This window comes from Pristiophorus japonicus, chromosome 13, assembly GCF_044704955.1.
Source record: "Pristiophorus japonicus isolate sPriJap1 chromosome 13, sPriJap1.hap1, whole genome shotgun sequence".
NCBI lineage: Eukaryota > Metazoa > Chordata > Chondrichthyes > Pristiophoridae > Pristiophorus > Pristiophorus japonicus.
Window position 1 is genome coordinate 52,147,799 of NC_091989.1, and position 21,829 is coordinate 52,169,627.

General features: G+C 44.0%; 1 protein-coding gene across 14 annotated transcripts in view; it reads left to right on the forward strand.

Annotated features, from left to right (window-relative positions):
• Window positions 1-21,829, forward strand: part of LOC139278563 (mucin-2-like) — a 188,963-nt gene that overhangs the window by 22,975 nt on the left and 144,159 nt on the right. For all 14 annotated transcript variants that reach the window (XM_070897470.1, XM_070897479.1, XM_070897474.1 and 11 more), the window contains exons 7-20: window positions 4,526-4,718; window positions 5,609-5,734; window positions 6,972-7,092; window positions 7,199-7,337; window positions 7,479-7,571; window positions 7,661-7,733; window positions 7,820-7,957; window positions 9,843-9,998; window positions 11,629-11,723; window positions 12,528-12,654; window positions 14,825-15,071; window positions 15,154-15,209; window positions 15,315-15,409; window positions 18,804-18,955. In XM_070897470.1, the coding sequence (XP_070753571.1) occupies window positions 4,526-4,718; window positions 5,609-5,734; window positions 6,972-7,092; window positions 7,199-7,337; window positions 7,479-7,571; window positions 7,661-7,733; window positions 7,820-7,957; window positions 9,843-9,998; window positions 11,629-11,723; window positions 12,528-12,654; window positions 14,825-15,071; window positions 15,154-15,209; window positions 15,315-15,409; window positions 18,804-18,955 (1,811 nt within the window). The remainder of the gene's footprint in view (window positions 1-4,525; window positions 4,719-5,608; window positions 5,735-6,971; window positions 7,093-7,198; window positions 7,338-7,478; window positions 7,572-7,660; window positions 7,734-7,819; window positions 7,958-9,842; window positions 9,999-11,628; window positions 11,724-12,527; window positions 12,655-14,824; window positions 15,072-15,153; window positions 15,210-15,314; window positions 15,410-18,803; window positions 18,956-21,829) is intronic.

Below are 21,829 nucleotides of genomic sequence, written 5' to 3' on the forward strand. Positions count from 1 at the left end.
TAAGCAGGTAAACTTGGGACCGGGGTGGGGATCCTGCTCTTCTTGGCTCTGCTCTTGGCCCACAAGCAGTGCTGTAAAGGCACTTACTTCTTTCTTGGCTCCCATTAGCTGCCAGGTTTCCTGAGGCCTGGGAAAACCTGCTGGCCAAGATTAAACCTGGAGGAGAGGTTAAATCTGAGGCATGAAGCCTCATTATTTTATTTAAATGACCAACCTACCTCCTGACAGCGGGTTGGTTGCCTATCCACATCCAGCTGCCATTAAAACTGGAAGTGGGTGGGTTGGAGGCAGGTTGGGCTCAGGTTTGTGATTTTAAAATTTCTTTTAACAATCCACCGGATTCAAAGGCACCAATTTTGGGGGGTTAAAATTCCCCCCATTGTTTCCCCATAAACCTTTGCGAATGCCACTAAGTGTTGCATTGCATTATTGTCTAAATGCTTCATCTTGGAAGACATGAAAGTCTGGGCTGTGAACATGAGTGGACTTCATTACAGAGTACTGTGTACAGCCCTAGTCTCCATAAGAAGAATCTAGAGGCACTGGAGAAGTCGCAAACAAGATTTACAAGGATGATACCAGAACTGAGAGGCTGCAACTATCAGGAAAGATTGAACAGGCTGGGTCTCTTTTCTCTGGAAAAGAGAAGGCTGAGGAGGGATGACCTAATACAAGGCTTTAAAATTATGAAGGGGCTTCATAGGGTTGACAGAGAGAAGATGTTTCCACTTGTGATGGAATCGAAAACTAGGGGCCATAAATGTAAGACGGTCACTAAATTCAATAGGGAATTCAGGAGAAATTTCTTTACCCAGAGAATGGTTAGAATGTGGAACTCGTTGCCACTTGAGTAGTAACAATCCAGGGAATGGTAGCATAGTGGCCTAATGATCCGGAGACGTGAGTTCAAATCCCACCACGGCAGCTGTGGAATTACAATTCAATTAAATAAATCTGGAATAAACAGATAGTATCAGTGATGAAGCTACCAGATTGTCATAATAAACCCATCCGGTTCACTAATGTAAAGGAAATCTGCTGTTCTTACCCAGTCTGGCCTATATGTGACCAGACCTACAGCAATGTGATTGACTCCAACTGCCCTGGCCTTGCAAGCCACTCAGTTATTCAAGGCCAATTAGGAATGGGAAATATATGTTGGCCTTGCCAGTGACGCATCCCACTCCCATGAACAAATAAAAAAAGTTGAGTTAAATAGCACAGATGCCTTTAAGGGGAAGCTAGATAAGTACACGAGAGAGAAAGGGACTAGAGGGATATACAGAGAGGGTGAGATGAAGTAGGGTGGGAGGGGGCTTATGTGGAGCATAAATACCAGCACAGACCGTTGGGCCGAATGGCCTGTTTCTGTGCTGTAAATTCTGTGCAATTATCAGCTGATGGGACACAAGCTTTATCAGGCAGAGCTTTTCTCGAGAGTTCCACTCCTTCTGAGATGGAGTCCTCCACTATCACTCTGCTATTGCATCAGCAACATAACCTAAAAGTAAAAAAACTCTGAAGATAGTTACAGCAGAATGTGAGCTGAAACGCATGTGTTTTGGCAGATTCTCTTAACTTCCCTCTGAAATGGCCTTGCAAGCCACTCAGTTATTCAAGATCAATTAGGGATGGGCAATATATGCTGGCCTTCCCAGTGACCCATCCCACGTCCCATGAACAAATAAAAAAATGTTGAGGTAAAATTTGAGTTAGCAGCCTCACCCAAATTCTTACTTTTCTAAATACTCATGCAAACAAAATGCTGCATGAAAGTATTTAAATATACAGTAAAATATAAAGACCCCAAATGGTTGACAGCCTGACAGTTGTTCCGGGATCATGCCAAGCAGTGCCCTTTAACACTGATGCCTGCGGTAGTTTGCAGGGTTACTAGGCACGTGCCTCATTTGCATGGGGGTAGCAGGTGCAATTGGAACTTGTGGCGCATCTTTGGCACCCGTCTGCCCCATGTCAGCTGATGTGTGGACTGCCCACTCGTTCGTGGGAGTTGGCCAGCTTCCCCCTCCATCCTGGGAATGCTCCATTTGGCCTCCGAGGAAAGGGAGAATTCAGGATTGAAATCTTTTTAACCTTGGGTGGCGGAGGGGGAGGTCCATTGGAAACCAGGTTGTTTGCCTGGCCTGGACTTTACTCGTGGGGCCCACTTGTGTCCTTGTGGAGGGTGATACCCCTTACATCTCTTGATGTAGCAGTATCACGATAATGTAAGGTTCTCAGTGAGCATCAGGAGCAACAACTCTGACTTAAGGAATTTTAACCTAAAAAATGGGTGGTTTGGGGGCGTGCCGGTAGTTAAAATGTTAAAAATCTGAATCCCGACCTGAACCCACCTTCAACCCACCCACTTCCGGTTTTAACGGAGGCCGGACGGGGTGGGGGGGAGTGGAGAGGGAGGGAGGGCAGCGGTGGGTCTTCTTTTTAACTATTATTATAAAGCTGGAAGTCTCTTCTTTAGCTGGTTGGGTTTTGCACACCTTGCAAACTCGCCAGCTACAGCAAGGCGAGGACTGCTGCATCCAGGAGGTAAGTGCCTTTACACTAACCTCCTGAATCCACAGTCCCTGCTAACCCTCCCGCTGCCTCCCCTCCCCTCACCTCCCAACGAGGCTTCGGATTTCCCCTCTAGGCCTCTGATTTTACCTACAAGCTGCTCCACCCCCTCAGCTTCTTCTGGCCCCGATCGTCTTCGGACCCCCACCCCGAGCTTCTCCCTGCCCCCAGCTTCTCCTGGCCCCCAACCCCTGACCCTTGACCCCTCGATCTTCTCCTGGCACGACCCCAAGCGATGCCTCCCTCCCTCCTCTGTGCGACCTAGTGCCGCAGGCCTCTCCATCCATAACCAGCCAGCCTCTCAATCTGGTTGCCTGCGGGTGTTACACAGAGGCTTCCCATTCAAATCAGGCCCTGCCGTTAATGTTTGCAGGGCCTGCGGGTATCCCGTTCTCCCAGGTTTTTTGACCACTTTGGAGCCCCCCCATCTCTCCGACCCTCCTTCCCCATTAACATTCAGCCCAAGGAGTCCCTGTCCCTGGCTATAATCCCAGCCCATCATTTAATGGATGGTCAGAAGTTCCACCTCGTACAGGGCAACCGGGAAACCTTTAGCTATGGCAGAGACATAGAAACATAGAAGCATAGAAAATAGGTGCAGGAGCAGGCCATTCGGCCCTTTGAGCCTGCACCACCATTCAATATGATCATGGCTGATCATGCAACTTCAGTACCCAAATCCTGCCTTCTCTCCATATCCCCTGATCCATTTAGCCTTAAGGGCCACACCTAACTCCCTTTGAATATATCTAACGAAATGGCCTCAACAACTTTCTGTGGTAGAGAATTCCATAGATTCACAATTCTCTGAGTGAAGAAGTTTCTCCTCATCTCGGTCCTATATGGCTTACCCCTTATCCTTAGACTGTGACCCATGGCTCTGGACTTCCCCAACATCGGGAACATTCTTCCTGCCTCTAATCTGTCCAATCCCGTCAGAATTTTATATGCTTCTATGAGATCCCATCTCATTCTTCTAAATTCTAGTGAACATAAGCCTAGTCGATCCAGTCTTTCTTCATATGTCAGTCCTGCCATCATGGGAATCAGTCTGGTGAACCTTCGCTGCACTCCCTCAATAGCAAGAATGTCCTTCCTCAGATTAGGAGACCAAAACTGCACACAATACTCAAGGTGTGGTCTCACCAAGACCCTGTACAACTGCAGCAAGAGCTCCCTGCTCCTATACTCAAATCCCCTCACTACAAAGGCCAACATGCCATTTGCTTTTTTTACTGCCTTCTGTACCTGCATGCCAACTTTCAATGACTGATGTACCATGACACCCAGATCTCATTGCACCTCCCCTTTTACTAATCTGTCACCATTCAGATAATAATCTGCCTTCCTGTTTTTGCCACCAAAGTGGATAACCTCACACTTATCCACATTGTGCTGCATCTACCATGCTGGGTATGACATAATTGGGTAGCCACCATTTACCTGGGATTTCTGCTGGTCTCCTGCTGAAGCTAGGAGGGAGACTGGTGAAACCCCCATGGAAATTTGGGATCATAATCTTTGTCTAAATAATGCTGTAATTTGGTTGGGTTTCATACGCAGTGTGCCTAACGCCCAGGCGCTGTGCACACCTAGAAATCACCGGCTTCCAATTTGGTAGCTAATGCACTTCTGGGGCGTGATCGGGCATTGGAGATCTCGAGCTAAATATTCATCCCCCTATCCTTCATTTTTCACCCAAAAACTGGGTGAAATGATGGTGAATTTCTCCCTCTCCCCGGCATTCTGATTCCCCACATCCTTTCCTGTCTACACGGTATTTCTGTCCTAATTCTTGCATAGAACTTATCAACTGTTGGTGAAAATGAACTCACTAGATCACATTATGTAATATTTAGATCAGATTGTACACATCTTTTTAGTGTTTAACAAATAAATGGGACTTTATTTTAATAACATAATTTCTCTTGTTATGATTTTTCATTCTCAGCAATGTGAAGCAATTTCAGAGCTGTTCTTGTCATGTTTTGGAAACACTGTGATTGGACAATACTGGAAAATGTGTAACGCAGATGTTTGCAGCTGTAAAGTACCAGGGTGTAAATGTGCCACGTTTGCCGAAATTGCACGGCAATGTAATAAAGATAATATGCGGGAAAACTGGAGGACACACACAAAGTGTAGTAAGTAGTTTTCTTCCTATTGGAGATAACAAAAATAACAATTTTTACTTCAAATAAAACATGATTTAATGGCCTGGAACTTGCGGTCAGCGGGCGAAGTGAAGGCGTTTGCCATTGGCCCCGAAATAAGCTTCCCACAAACATCTCGCAATCTCTGTGTCGAAGTTTGGGTTTTCTGACGAATAATTCAAATCAACAAATTTTAGTGGGGATTCCCTGGTGAGAGCTACTGTGATGTCAACAGGCTGTCTAAGCAGCCAATCAAAAGGCAGTAATCTCACAGACAGCAAACCAGGAAGTGGGTAAGCTCTTAAAATTCTAACTTTTTCAAAACGTTATAGAGAACAAAACAAAGATTGGGGCTCTCACATGGGGAAAAGGTAAACCTGAAATAAAGATGAAAACACTTGAAAACAATGTTTTTTTTTAAGTTTGTTAATATTTTAATTTTTATTAAAATGGATAAATTTGACACTGCATAAAATTAAAATGAGTTTTTCAGGCCCATAATCTTTGTTTAGCGGTCAATAAGCTGTTAAAGCCCCAGCTACACCTAATTCCTTGGGGTTTAATTTTTAGTGATGAAGTTAACTTACTTAACTTACTTAACATACTGCCAAAGAGCCGAAGTTTTCATCAGTTTCACTGATTTGGGTGATTACACTGACTGCCGGCTCTGGAGGAAGGGTTGGGAACACAGCGCAGCCTGTTTCGGACCAGTGAATGACAGACTGCAACTTCAGGATTCCCGCCTGCATCAAATCCTGAAGTGCGAACTCTGCCAGCTCGCTGTCATCCGGACCAAGATTCTGGGCCATTGTGTTTATATTTTGTAATTCAACAGCATTTCAATGATCAAAATGATAAAATCAACAACTTTTCCTTCTCAGCACAGCCCACCTGTCCTGGGGATCAGATTTTCAAGGAGTGTGGTCCTGCCTGTATTCCAACCTGTACCGATCCAAATCCTCAACAACAGTGCGATCAGTGTGTGAATACTTGTGATTGTCCAGAAGGTAATTAGATTTTAAGGCTGCAACAACAACAACAACAACGTGTATTTATATAGTGCCTTTAACATAGTGAAACGGCCCAATGCGCTTCACAGGAGTATTATGAAACAAAAACTTTGACACTGAGCTACATAAGGAGAAATTAGGGCAGATGACCAAAAGCTTGGTCAAAGAGGTAGGTTTAAGGAGGGTCTTAAAGAAGGAAAGAGATATAGAGAGGTGGAGAGGTTTAGGCAGGGAGTTCCAGAGTTTGGGGCCTAGGCAACAGAAGGCACAGACACCAATGGTTGAGCGATTATAATCAGGGATGCTCAAGAGGGCAGAATTAGAGGAGCGCAGACATCTCGGGGGTTGTGGGGCTGAAGGAGATTACAGAGATAGGGAGGGGCGAGGCTATGGAGGGTTTTGAAAACAATGATAACATTTTTGAAATCGAGGTGTTGCTTAACCGTGAGCCAATGTAGGTCAGCGAGCACAGGGGTGATGGGTGAAAGGGACATGGTGAGAGTTAGGATATCAACAGCCGAGTTCAGAATGTGGGAGGCCAGCCAGGCAGCCTGCACGTTTTGTATGCAGTCGGGATGGTGGGAGCGGGCATGACAGATGGTGGTCAGCGTAAATCGCATCGAGGGTGGGGGGGAAGAGAGAGGTCAGGCCAGTAAGTTAGTGGTAGGCCTTATGACCCAAACTTTGCTGCATTTTTAGCATTATCCCACTTGATTTTGAGTGGGATAGCAGAGGAAAAACCACCCAGTAAACTCAACCCAGTGGTCTAGTAATTTTACTGTGACCCAGTGCAGAATTTCACTTGTGATTCTCAACATAATAGCACCATGGTCTTTCCTGAGCTTTTAGAGGGAGTGCCAATCGGAAATGGGCCACTCTGGCAAAGGAATGGATGGAAAATCAATGGGTGAAACAATTCAGGCCATTCTCACTGAAAGTCCAGTGCTGGTATTTCAAGATCTGGCTTGGCAGCAGGCATTTGCTCACGTGCACAGGCGGGGGATGGTAATTAGGATGCAGAAAGGACGCAACATTGTGAAAAGTACGGGAATTGGGGTGTCTTTTATTTAATGGATACTGCAAGCAGCAATACATATATTTTCTGTAAAAATCGTGTATTATTGAAGTAATATCTGAATAAGAATGTCACAGAGTGTTCTGTCACTTGAAATAAAAGCCATGTACTTTGTCTTGTGAATAAATGTAGTTCCATATTCATTTTTATTATTTTAAGGCAACGTTCTTGATAATGTAAGAGGCACCAACAGATGCATCAGCAAAAGGGAATGTCCTTGTGAATACAGTGGAGACATTTATCAATCTGGAGAGATCAGAAACACTTCGTGCCAGTCATGGTATGGTTTGATCATTGCACATCGTTTACCTTCTACCACTGGAATTTTCTGGGGGCTTTTTGTGGAAATACTGTTATCTGGTTATGGTTCCTTTTTTTCTTCACAGCATTTGCAAAAGCGGAAAGTGGTCATGCTCCTATCACAGCTGTCCTGGGAGATGTACAATTGAAGAAGGAACCTATCTGACAACATTCGACAACACTTACTACAGTATGGTCGGAGATTGTTCGTACTACGCTGTTTTTGTACGTGAGGCTTGATCATATTAACTGTTTGAAATAAGTTTGTGACTATAAATCGATGAGCATAATCATATCTGTTTCAGAATTCTGAGTTTTAAAATTCTAGTTTTTTAACCTCTTTCCCCACCCCCACACCTAAAACAGACAGAGGACTGGACCATCAAGGTAGAGCTCCGCCAGTGCCAAGCAGCATTTAAACAGACATGTTTGCAGCGAGTTACCTTAACTAAGAATCTGGTGAGAATTTGTAAAGCCATTCGTTTCTATACTTTAGTTCTGTCACTATGTTCTCTGAAATGATATAAGCACTCATCTTTGTTTTATAGACCACTTGCATGTTCAGCAATGATGGCAGTGTATATTTTGATGGACGCAAAGTTGCATTTCCTCTGAGAACAGGTAAAGAATGTTTTGTTCTGTTCTATAAGATAACTAAATAAATGGTTAATATTGAATTGAACCAGTTACTTTCTTTCTTTGAACAGGCGAAATAATAGTATTTCAGCAGTCCTTAATATACATTCAAGTTGCAACGACATTTGGACTGAAAATGCAAGTGCAGATATCTCCTGTTATGCAGCTTTACATCTCACTGCCAGTAGCTGCAAAAGGAAGCACCAAAGGTATGGATAAGAAAGAGGTACACTTTTGTACAAATGTATTCACAATATTCAAAGGCAATTGCATGCCTTAGATTTGAAGTGGTTCCACATGTGGACAGGTTTTACACACTTCCTAAATCCCGGCAGTTACAGCAATGTGGGACTGTTGCATCCAGGAGGTACGTGGCTTTACACCTACCTCCTGGATCTAGGGTCCCTGCTTTACCACCCCACAATTGGAGACCTCCTCGCGAGGCCTCCGATCACATTCCCGGACCCCTTCCCTCCACCCTGTAGATCAGCAAGATGCTGGTCATGATCCTCTGGTGGCCAGCTCCGATCTTCTGCATCTTCTTCCCTGCCACTGCCACCACATCCCCCCCCCCCCACCCCCATTTCTTGATGGTTGTGACCTTCTTCCCTCCCCCAACCACCCCCCAGGTCCCTTGACAGCTGCTATCTTCTTTCCTCCACCCCCAATCCCAAGACAGCCATGATCAACCTCACCTCTTCCCCACCCCCCCCACCTCCCGTGGTTCCCTGGATACTAGCAACGCCCCCCCCCCACCTGATCCCTCCCTCCCTCCCTCCTCTGTGTGGCCTAGTGCCACAGGCCTACCCGCCCGGAGCCAGTCAGCCGCTCAACCTGGTTGGCTGCGCATGTTAAACAGAGGCTTCCCATTCAAACCAGGCCCTGCCATTAAAGTCGGCAGGAAACCCACTCTCCTGGGTTTCCTGCCTGCATCGGAGCCACCCCCCGCCCCAACCCACCTTCCACGTGAAAATCCAGCCCAAGGTGAATGGCGGAGAAAGGAAGGGTTCCATACGCTCCATGTCGTTTGTTCAGGAGTAAGCCTTCAGACACGCATGGCAGCCTCTGTTGGCAAACTGAGAGAGTTCATGCTCATGGGCGACAGATTTCTGTTATCTGTGTCTGATTGAAAATCCTTATGTCTATGTGTACTTCCTGTCTATAAAACCTTACTTTCAGTTGCCATGTTTTCTTGTCCGTTCCTTCCAAGGTCCTATGTCCACATTTATCTTTGTAAAACCCGACACAAACTTGTCACACTGTAATTACCCCTCCACCAGTGTCCTGTAACATCTCAGTTTTGCATGTCTCAGTTGCTCAGCAGGTACTGCAGTGAATATCTATTGCCCCAACTAACTCTACCTTTCTCTTCATTAAATTGCTGTAACTTTAGAAATGTAACTATAAATAACATAAATAACATTGTATAAGCCATGGCTAGGAAATAATGTTTTTATGTACAAGCTGTGCCTGCAGATGTAAGATTTCCTCTCACACCTTCTCTTTGCTATGAATAGTAACTCTCTCGCTCGTTACCTTGCCATGCCTCTTCTTGCCCCACCCCACTGGGTTTTAGCCAGGTTGCAGTTTACTCTGAGGCTTTACTTTCCCATAACCGTCACTGTTTCAGCAGCTCTCACTGGTTACCCTGCTCAGCCTCTCCCGCCCATGGCCTATTCTACATTCTGTTGCTCTGCCCCCACTGGTTGTTTGCAACCAATTTTGTGACCATTCCTGCTGTCTCTACTCTCTGTCCGGCTTTACATCATGGATGGGAGCAGGAAGTTACAAAGGGACAACTCTATATAATATCATAACTATAAATGATTTTTCAAATCAGGTGTACAGGAACACTGTCATGTTGAATACAAATATATATAAAAAGCCTTGGCATATCTGAAAATTAAATTCAATAATATAACTCCACAAGGTGAGATGAGCAAAGATGTATCATGTCATCATTTCCCTATCTCCCAATTCAATGTTGTCTAATATTTCATGGTTCTGTATGTAAGCGTTTTTTCTCTTCACCGGCGAGAGTAAACCTGAGGTAACTGCTGTCTTGTGATGACCTGGATTGTTCTTTTCCCTCAGGTTTGTGTGGCACCTTCAATGACGATGCAGAGGATGACTTCCTGTCTGCACAGGGTATCGTGGAGGGCACACCCATCACTTTTGCTAATTCCTGGAAGGCCGACGACAGTTGTTCTGAAGCAAAAATACCTTCTCCTTGTGTCAGTTCAGAAAATGGTAATTCAGAAAACTGTCCTCTTACCTCTGCCACAGTTCGTAACAGGCAGTCCCAAGGTCTGTTTTTTCTGAGTCCAGCCTGCGCTGGCACCGGCTGCCTCAGGATAAAACAATCTTGCAGTGGAGCCTCAAACAGGCGTTAAGCCCCTTATTTGAAAATATAAATGACTTAATGCCTGTTTCAGCATATGCACCGGATGCCAATTTTTTTTCTTCTTTCGCAATATGACAGCTATCGCAGTCCCATCCAGTAATGTGCACGCCCTTCCTACCCGCCATATTGGGGCTTAGTCAGCCGGTTAGTGCCTGAAAAATGGCCAGTGTGGGGCTAAATTTATAGGCCCTATAGTTGTGCTTTCACCATTCTCTGTAAAAACTGAAGTAAAATACCTATTAAACATCTCTGCCAATCCTTCACTCTCTAATACAAGATGGCCACACTTTCTTTGACTATCCGTTTATTTTCAAAATGGTTATAAAAGTCTTAATATTTCATTTTATGTTTACCGCCACTTTCTTTCATACTCCCTTTTTGCCTTCCTAATCTCCCGTTTTGCATTCTTTCTATATGTTTTATATTTCTCACAATTTTGCTCTGACTTTTCTCCTATATTTATTATATGTGTCACTTTTGCTTTAATTTCTCTATTTAGCAATCAAACCCTATCTTTTGACACATCCGGTTACTCCTCGCTGGAATGTATTTAATCTGTATCTTATCCATTTAACCATTCATTCATATTCATAGGCGGTCTCTCGTATCGAGGATGACTTGCTTCCACGCCAAAAAGGGATGTGTTCACAGGTGTTTCAGTGAAGGACCTAATAGTCCAGATCCCGAACTACATCCTGAAGGGTGAAAAATGCTTGTGCATAGATTTTTTTAACGTGTGGTGACCGTTGCACACCAGCCACCACACGGGCTTGACAGAGCTAGGTCTTGGTCCAGTGACAAGGATTAACCAAAACGACTGGAGACCTGCTTTGCTGCACGGACATAGTGCACACACAATCGTAGTGTGGGCTGGCCCGTGCTGCCCCTGGGCCCACGCATCTTCTGGCCCCAATTTAAACATTACCCAATGCTGGTTTGCAGTTTGATCTGGCATTTATTAAACAATTAATTTGGGCTAGCTCTCCTTTCATACCAATGACATTTCCAGTCCAGCTCATTTGTCTTTAACTCCTTTTGTAATCTATTTTCAACATGAGCCAAATTAGTCACTATTTACCAAGTCTTCTCAAACCTTGAGGTCACTTACTCGTCATGCATTGCTATGTTTTGCTGGTAGTAATGAGGCAAGTTGCCACATTTAATCTTCTTACTCTGCAGCATTTATACCACATAGATTACCTTTTTTTTTAGTTCATCATGGGATATGGGCGTCGCTGGCAAGGTCAGCATTTATTGCTCATCCCTATTTGCCCTCGAGAAGGTGGTGGTGAGCTGCCTTCTTAAACTGTTGCAGTCTGTGTAGTGAAGGTCTTTTTTTTAGTGGTTTGGTACAACTGAGTGGGGCTTGCTAGGCCATTCCATATACATTTTAATATGTTCTGATAGCTTTTGCTGGGAGACAGACATTTGAATTGAACCATTAAAAAATAATCGCATCTTGAAATTTGATTACAGAAAATTTCGCCAAACAACATTGTTCCCAGTTGAAAGATCCGACTGGTGCTTTCTCCGTGTGCCATTCTGCAGTGGATTATTTGAAATATTATCAAGTAAGAATCCTGGTTAAACATTATAAACTGTGTAAACTATATTTGACATGGCTCACTTGTAGCACTCTTGCCTGAGTCAGAAGGTGGTAGCTTCAAGTCCCACTCCAGAGACTCGAGCCATAATCTAGGCTGATACCTCAGTGCAGTACTGAAGGAGTGCTGCACTGTCAGAGGTGCCGTATTTTGGATGAGACATTAAACCGAGACCCCGCCTGCCCTCTCAGATGGATGTTTCAAAGAAGTGCAGGGGACTCCGGTGTCCTGGCCCACAACCAACATCACTAAAAACGATGATTTGGACATTTATGGTATTGTTTTGGGACCTTGCTATGAGCAAAGTGGCTGTCACATTTCCTACATTGCAACAGTGACTACATTTCAAAAATACTTAATTGGCTGTAAAGTCCTTTGGGACATTCTTAGGTCATAAAAAGTGCGACATAAATGCAAGTCTTCTAAGTCTTTCTTTATAAATAAAAGTGTTGCATAAAGTCTCCACAATCTTGTTTAGTGATGGAAAATCAATCAGATAGATATTGTTTCACAATAATTTACTGGTGCAGTATGTCTGAAGTTCTCTCTGTTGAGACGATAAAGGATAATGAACAGTGGTTTACCACAAATCATTCAGAAATATCAAACCACAAACCTGAAGTACAGACATTTGTTTTAAATTATTTTTGTACATTGTGAATTTAGATTAAATAAATATGCATTGTGAACATAAATTAATAATAGAATTGTATTACACATGTCAATTTTAATGAAATCTAACTGTTTTAACGAGTAGTTTTATTTTTCCAGATGTGTGTAGCTGCTACCTGTGGCTGTGAGAACATCGAGGACTGTCTGTGTGCAGGATTGGGAGCGTATGTTCATGAGTGTGCAGCTAATGGTGTCATCGTGAGGAACTGGAGAAGAGAAATTTGCAGTACGTTATGATTTTTTTTAGAAAAATAGAATAAGAAAATCAGGAATAGTGGGGGTGAAATTAGACTTGGGCAGGGTCGCAGAACAGGCAGAATTGCATTTGTCGTCTGTTGTTTAATACGCTCGAAGTTAATGGGACCGAATATCGGGCAGAGCGCTCACAGCGCAGTTGGTACGATACCGTCTGTTCAGCGCCCAGTCCATGTCCAATTTCACCCCCAGTGTATTTTCCGTCATGCACAACAAGTACAACTGACCTTGGGGTTATCCATGATTGAGGTCATCGTGCATGGATTGTGGAAGGAACAGAAATTGCCTTTTCTCGTTCGCTACTTTTCTGTGTTCTTACAACGCGTCTCAGCAAAGGGGAACCCTCTGTATTTCTGCTACCAGTAAAACTCAGACTGTGCCTGTTTAAATAACTGGCCAGCCACGGTGGCACATGATGCTTGTGACGCTAACAATCCAGTTGTAATTCCTGAGGTCATAATTCAAGTGGCCAATTCTGTGGAAATGAATGACAACATCCGTCAATGCAGCACTAAGCATGTCATTTGATTTGTTTCATTTATTACAAATCATACCGCCTGCCCCACACAATGATGGTCAGAGCAGCATGACTAAAATCTTGCCCCAGCTTCCCGCCGCAGCTATATAATCTCCTGGGAGAGGCACAAAATCAACGAAAAGCCCAGGGCCAATAAGGGAGAAAAATATGGTGTAAATGTCATCTCCGACCCCCTCAGGCGACTAAATTCAATCCAGGAGGTCACCTGGACCATGTATTATCTAGAACACTATTTACCTTCTATATGATGCAATCTGTGCTCCAGTCCAGAACTGGTCCAGCTCCCTCTTGCAGGGATACAGAGAGTCAGCACCCATCACTTCAACCGTCAACTTATTCCAGAGGAACACTACTGTGCTGGGACAAGAACCGCCTAACACCAGTCTATTCCTACTCTTGCATAGTTTAAGCTCATGTGCTCTGGTCAAGTCCACAGTAGAATTTGCTGAAAACTTGATATGGACCCACCTGCTTCCTATCCTCTTGTGTACCCAAAGCTCTGCATCTCAGTGGTTTCCATGGTGCTTACCTTAACTTACATCTCTCCACTTGCTGTAGAAACCAATTTAGAATAAAGTATAAACCATGAAATCTGTAGCTGGAAAGATGCAGAAGGCCAGATCAAGGTCATTTTTCTTGATATTTTACCTCTGCTGTTCATGAAACTATCTGACAGCATATACAAGGTGGTTTCTTTAAAAGCTTGTTCTGGATACCACTCCATATTGAGCGTGAACTGATAGCAAAAAAAAACAAATAGATGAGGACCTGTTCAAAACAGATTCTGACATAAAATATAATAAATTACTGGCAATATCTTATCTCACTTCCAGTTACATGGGCTTAACTATTTGGAGTGCTATATAAACTTCACTGCGGTAATATTGGTAATTAGTGTGCTCGTGAGACGATGATAAAATGATCTGGTTCACAGACAATGTATAATTTTAACTTTAAAATCATTAGCCGTATTAAATGGTGATGGGGCGCATTTCTTGTTTTACTTTTACAGCAGTGTAAAAGCTGATTCCGCGTGTGAGATGAAATGACTGGAGTGTTTAATATTTTTTAGAGAGATTCATTTCAGTACTGTGTGGTTCAGATGGTTATAGAGCTGGAAGCTGCTATCCATCTGTTTTCCCGCCAGTCTAATAAGAAACATGTTTATTAGGATCTAATAGTATAAAGTCTCACATATACCGGACACTTTTGGTGAGTGTTGTTTACTTTTAGTTCCATCAAACTATTTCCTTGCCCCCCACTCAATTATTCACGACCTCTCTACCCCTTATTAACGAGCTATCTTTTTTAATTACCCACTCTTCTTAAAAATTTGACTATCTTTCTCTCAAACCCAATACTGCCCCATTATTGCTCAACTTGCTACCCCCAGACTAGTCCCTCACCACAACCCAAATCACCACAAATCAAAACCCCAGATCCCAAATGCTAAACCCCTTGATTTACCATCAGCCACACCACATCATATTCACTTCCTTATAGAACACTGTATTCTCCAGCTCTCAGTCAGCAAAAACACAGAGATCTGCTAATATTTCATTACAATTAGTGTTACTAATGAAGGTGTCATTTTTCTTTCTAGATAAACCATGCGCCAACACTCAGGTCTTTGAGAATGACATGAGAGCCTGTAACCGTACCTGTAGATCGCTGTCAGAGTACGATTACACCTGTGGAGTTCAGGATGTTCCGGTTTATGGCTGTGGCTGTCCTGAGAGAAAGTACATGGACAACACTGGAGCTTGTATTGATAAATCGGACTGCTCGTGTTATATTGGTGAATTGATTATCAAAAGAGGACAAAGCGTTACTCTGAATGGTAGAACCTGGTAAGTATCTTTTATCATATTCTACAAGTGTTAAGTAAATAATGAAATATATGAAAAAATATAACGCTGTTTCTTCATTCAGCACTTGTGAAAATGGGAAACCTTACTGTCCAACAGTTCCTACAACCACCAGTCCAGGTGAGCTGTTGCTTCTATTTCTTCCAGTGCCATCAGTATAAATAGACATTAAACTCTGAATTAAAATGGATCTTTTTTAACAAACATTGGGATTTTCTCTCTTAGGATGTCTGAATGGAAAAGTATTCTATGATTGTAGCAACACCATCTTAAATCAAAAGAGTAATGAAAAGAAATGCAGAAGTCGGAGTATCCCATCTGTAAGTGATATTTGTGTATTCATTAATTTGTTATTTTGCGGGCTTTAATTTACACCAAAGGGAACTGAATAATGACTGTGAATTATTTGATTGGAATCACTCACTGTATAGTTCTACACTACTTTGGTGTCAATGAGAGATGGTTTTGGATGCACATTGAAAATGGTGATGTAACTTGGGAGTCAGGTTGTTGCTCTGATTTCCTAGCTGACTTTGGACTTGGTTAGGAAATTGGCTGAGCAGCAGGAGACAAGCAGTAGGGATAATGGGCAGGTATTCTATTTGGCAGGATGTGACTAATGGTGTCCTGCAAGAATCAGTGTTGGAGCCTCAACTATTCACTGTATTTATTAATAACTTAGATGATGGCATAGAAAGCCATATATCCAAGTTTGCACAAAGATGGGCAACATTATAAGCAGTGTAGATGGAAACATAAAATTACAAAGAGTTATTAATAGATTAAGTGAATGGGCAAAACTGTGGCAAATGGATTTCAGTGTGGGCAAAGGTGAGGTCATCCACTTTGGACTTAAAAAGGATAGAACAGTGTACTTTCAAAATGGTGAAAAGCTAGAAACAGTGGCGGTCCAAAGAGACTTGAGGGTCCCTGTACATAGACCATTAAAATGTGATGGACAGGTACAGAAAATAATCAAATAGATTAATGGAATGCTGGCCTTTATATCTATAGGACTAGAATACTAGGGGGTAGAAGTTATATTACTGCTATATAAAGCCTGGGTTAGACCACACCTGGAGTACTGTGAGCAGTTCTGGGCACCATACCTTAGGAAGCATATATTGACCTTGGAGGGAGTGCAGCGTAGATTTACCAGAATAATACCTGGTATCTAAGGGTTAAATTACGAGGAGAGATTAAACAAATTAGGGCTGCATTCCCTGGAATTTAGAAGGTTAAGGGGTAATTTGATTTAAATTTTAAAGATAGTAAGGGGAACTGATAGGGTAGACAGAGAGAAACAATTTCTGCTGGTTGGGGAGTCTAGGACTAGGAGGCATAGTCTAAAAAGTAGAGCTAGACCTTTCAGAAGTGAAGTTAGGAAACAATTCTACACACATGTGGTACAAGCTTGGAACTCTCTTCTGCAAACGGCAGTTGATGCTAGATCAAATTGTTAATTTTAAATCTGTGATTGATAGATTTTTGTTAATCAAAGGTATTAAGGGATATGGGGCAAAGGCAGATATATGGAGTTAGATCACAGATCAGCCATGATCGCACTGAATGGAGGAACAGACTCGAGGGGCTAAATGGCCTACTCCTGTTTCTATGGGCCCAAGTTTCCACATGATTTGCGCCTGATTTTTAGGAGCAACTGGTGGAGAACGGACTATTTTAGAAATCGCAATTCTCCACATTTTTTTTTCTGCAGTTCTAGTCAGGTAGAACAGTTCTAGTTTAGAACAGAATTTTTTCTTCAAAAGGGGGCATGTCCGGCCACTGACGCCTGATTTGAAAGTTTCCACAGTGAAAACGTACTCCAAACTAAAGTAGAATGGCGCCAGTGAAGATTTTTGTAGAACTGAAAAAACCTGTTCTACACATTAAAAAATCAGGCGCAGGTTACAAATTAGGCGTCCAGAACGAGGTGGGGGGGGAAGGGAACTCATTAAATTTGACAATAAATCCTTATTTATACTTCTACAAATATTATACAAATAAATCCAACCTGAATAAACATTTATAAGCCAAGAAAAGATTAAATAAACCATCTTCCTACCTGTGTGAAAGTGCTTCAGCCAGGGAGAATTCCGCAGCTGTTCGTGCCGCTGAGCGAGAGAGGGAGGGAGAGAGAGAGAGGGAGGGAGAGAGGGGAGGGAGGGAGAGAGAGAGAGAGGGAGAGAGGGGAGGGAGGGAGAGGGAGAGAGGGGAGGGAGGGAGAGGGAGAGAGGGGAGGGAGGGGGAGGGAGGGAGGGAGGGAGGGGGAGGGAGGGAGAGAGGGGGAGGGAGGGAGAGGGAGGGAGGGAGAGGGAGAGAGGGGAGGGAGGGAGAGAGAGAGAGAGAGAGAGGGAGGGAGAGAGGGAGGGAGGGAGGGAGGGAGAGAGGGAGGGGGGCGAGGGAGAGAGGGAGGGAGGGGGGGGAGAGGAGGGGAGGGGGGTGTCGGGGGAGCGGGTGTCGGGTCGGGGGGGGAGCGGGTGTCGGGTCGGGGGGGTGGGAGCAGGTGTCGGGTCGGGGGGGGGGAGCGGGTGTCGGGTCGGGGGGGGGGCGGGACTCGGGTCGGGGCGGGGGGGAGGGTGGGTCTCGGGTCTCTGTCGGCGCGGGGGGGAGCGGGTCTCGGGTGTCGGGTCGGGGCGGGGAGGGAGAGCGGGTGTCGGGTCGGGGCGGGGGGGGGGGAGAGCGGGTGTCGGGTCGGGGCGGGCGGGGGGGGGGAGCGGGTCTCGGGTGTCGGTCGGGGCGGTGGGAGCGGGTGTCGGGTCGGGTCTGGTCGGCGGGGGGGGGGGGGGGGGAGCGAGTATCGGGTCTGGTCGGGCGAGGAGCAGGAGCTGGCCGAGGGAGGAGCCTCATTCACGCAGCCCCAGTGAGGCCATTCAGCCAGGGCTAGGGGCTGCGTGCTTCGGGCCCCTCCCACACAGTTCGGCGCCTGGAGCTGCTGCACTTGCATGCCGACTGTAGCGCGCATGTGCAGAGGTCCCGGCACTGTTTTCAGCGCAGGGACCTGGCTCCGCCCCCCCCACAGCTTGTGCCGGTTGCGCCGAGTGCCACAGGACCTGTAAGTCGGTGGAGAATACCGAGGATTTTTTTAGGTGCCGTTTTAGGCGCGAAAAACGGGCGCCCAGCTCGGAGGGGCGCCCGTTTTTTTTCTTGTGGAAACTTGGGCCTATGTTCCAACTGAAGCCTAGCAAGCTCAGAGCACCTCCGGAGATGATTGCATTTTACTTGAGTTATGCAATAGGTGTGAAACTAACCTTAAAAAGTTCACTGGACTGTCTGGGAATGTCTAAAACTTGACTTTCAATGTTAGTGGAGAACTGACTTTCAAATCTACGCTCTCCTAATGATCAGGTAGAAGAACTCTCGTGTCGCTTCTCTGGGCAGAGTGCAACCTGTCTCTGATGGCTGTACATTGCATCCTACAGTAGCTACAATTACATCATAAATATACTAATCCATTTTAATATGTAACTATTTTTATTCATTTTTGTCTTGTTCCATAAATCCAACATACACTGACAAACCTAATTAATTTCAATGCAATATATAGATTATGTATTTTTTTCTTCCTGCTGAAAAAATTATCTATTATTTGGCCGAGGAATAATAATGATTAATAAAATCAATAGTTATGAAGTAATGTAAATCTGCAATGTTTGCTTTTGAATGGATTTAACACTAAGTTGAAAAAAATGCTATTTATTCTTTTGATATAAGGAGAATACTCAGTGTGTACCTGGCTGTGTCTGTCCTGATGATCTTGTGGAAGATGACAGTGGAAGATGTATCGCTGCTGAACAGTGCCCTTGTTTATTTGGAGGAGAAAGTCACCCTACTGGAAAAACAATCCAAAGAGACTGCAATAAATGGTGAGGTTAAACTATTGAAAAAATTAAAGCAGAGTTCTACCATTCTTGTAGGGTTTGGACCATTAAGAACATAAGAACATAAGAATTAGGAACAGGAGTAGGCCATCTAGCCCCTCGAGCCTGCTTCGCCATTCAACAAGTTCATGGCTGATCTGGCCGTGGACTCAGCTCCACTTCCCGGCCCGCTCCCCGTAACCCTTAATTCCCTTATTGGTTAAAAATCTATCTATCTGTGACTTGAATGAGCTAGCCTCAACTGCTTCATTGGGCAGAGAAAGGTTGAGAATGTTGTAATTCATAGAAAGAATCATAGAAAATTACAACACAGAAGGAGGCATTTTGGCCCATTGTGTCCGTGTTGGTTGAAAAAGAGCTACCCACCCTAGCCTAATCTCACCTTCCAGCACTAGAACCGTAGCCCTGTAGATTATAGCTCTTTAAGTGCACATCCACGTACTTTTTAAATATGGTCAGGGTTTCTACCTCTAGCATCCTTTCAGGCAGTGAATTCCTCTGGGAGAAATGTTTTTTCCTCATCTCCCCTCTATTCCTTCTACCAACTACTTTAAATCTATGCCCCCTGGTTATTGACCTCACTACTTAGGGAAACAGGCCCCTCATAATTTTATACTCTTCAAATAAATCTCGCCTCAGCCTCCTCTGTTCCAAATAAACCAACCCAGCGTATCCAATCTTTCCTCATAGCTAAAATTTTTCAGTCCTGGCAACATCCTCGTAAATCTCCTTTGTACCCTCTCCAGTACAATCACATCTTTCCTGTAATATGGTGACCAGAACTGCATGAAGTACTCAAGCTGTGGCCTAACTAGTGTTGCATATAGTTCTAGCATAACTTTCCTGCTCTTACATTCTATGCCTTGGCTAATAAAGGAAAGCATTCCTTATGCCATTTTAACTACCTTATCGACCTGTCCTACTACCTTTAAGAATCTGTAGACATACACTCCAAGGTCCCTCTGTTCCTCCACACCTCTCAGTATCTTCCCATTTATTGTGTATTTCCTTATCTGGGAGTCCCTGGCCAAAGACCGCCCTAAGTGGAGGAAGTGCATCGGGGAGGGCGCTGAGCACCTCGAGTCTCATCGCCGAGAGCATGCAGAAATCAAACGCAGGCAGCGGAAAGAGCATGCGGCAATCAGTCCCACCCACCCTTTCCCACAACGACTATCTGTCCCACCTGTGACAGGGACTGTGGCTCTCATATTGGACTATTCAGCCACCTAAGGACTCATTTTTAGAGTGGAAGCAAGTCTTCCTCGATTCCGAGGGACTGCCTATGATGATGATGCCCCTCCCCTAATGCATTCCCTCACACTTTTCCGGATTGAATTCCATTTTCCACTTTTCTGCCCAACTGACCAGTTCATCAATATCTTCCTGCAATCTAAAGCTTTCCTCCTCACTGTCAACCACGCGGCCAATTTTTCTATCATCTGCAAATTTCTTTATCATGCCCCCTACAGTTAAGTCTAAATCATTAATATATACTACAAAAAGCAAGGGACCGAGTACTGAGCCCTGTGGAACCCCACTGGAAACAGCCTTCCAGTCTCAAAAACACCCGTCAATTATTGCCCTTTGCTTCCTGCCACTGAGCCAATTTTGGATCCAATTTGCCACTTTGCCTTGCATCCCATGGGCTTTTACTTTTTTGATCAGCTTGCCATGTGGGACCTTGTCAAAAGTCTTGTTAAAATCTATGTAGACTTCATCAAAACGCACTGCTCTCATTGGCCATCCTTGTTACCGCCTCAAAAAATTCAATCAAGTTAGACAGACATGACCTTCCCTTAACAAATCCATGCTGGTTGTCCTTGTTTAATCTGTGTCTTTCTAACGTCCAATGACCTACTAAGCAATGGGTCTATGCTCACTTTCCTATATTCCATTCAGTCTACAGAACTGCCTCTGTCAATGATCTAAATATGATTGCTTGTCACTAGCTAAACTTAACTTTTCTCATAAGGCCCTCTGATGGTACTTTATTTATATCAATAGTGGTTAAAATATTTTTTAAAAGGGCAGGGAGCTGAAATGTAACTATAGAAAAACAACTTGGAGGGTGATCGTGGGAAGGAGAAGATGAAGTTGGATAGACATTTTGGCATAAACTTAAAGAGGCCAAAATACCTAAGATTAACTTGAAGTACACAATCAAGTGCCTTTACTTGATTGTTAGAAGTAGAACAAAATATTGGAATGGAAGTAAAGGAGCAGAAAGAATGATGGCATAAGGAGGGATTGTGGAAACACAGGAATCAATATTCAGAGGAGAAGCTTGCTGAAGGAAGCTAGCGATGGTAGAAGGGAAAGGGAGGTTATTTGGATAGTGCCGTCCACCAGGACAGCAAGACAGATGGATTTACACAACATTCTTATGAATCTGATGTGCATATATATATATAAATAAAATAAATGTGGTTGTATGAAGAAGTCAGCAATTTGGAGAGGAATTGAAGTGAACTGTTGTTACCCGTTAGTGCTGAGGTGACATACTGGTACTACTAGGAATGTAAATAAATATCACTACATAGTTTTTGGGACATCCTTGTCCATAATTGCTACCTTCACTCTGAGCCGTGCCCTTCAAGCCTTACACATTTTGTGGAGCATTGCTTAGGATTTTTTTTCATTTCTTGGGATTCATGTGGGTTGAAATTGCGCTTTATACAGTTAAAATAAACAGATTAACAACTTCACTAAAACAGCAGACTAAAGATTTTCCTGAATGTTTGTTACCATATTTCTTATTAATATTGCGTGGCATGGAAAAAGTCCTGAGCTTTCAGTTTCTTTTTATTTCTGTCACCATTTGGCACTGCAGTCCTGGAAAAATAAGCACTGCATAAAAAA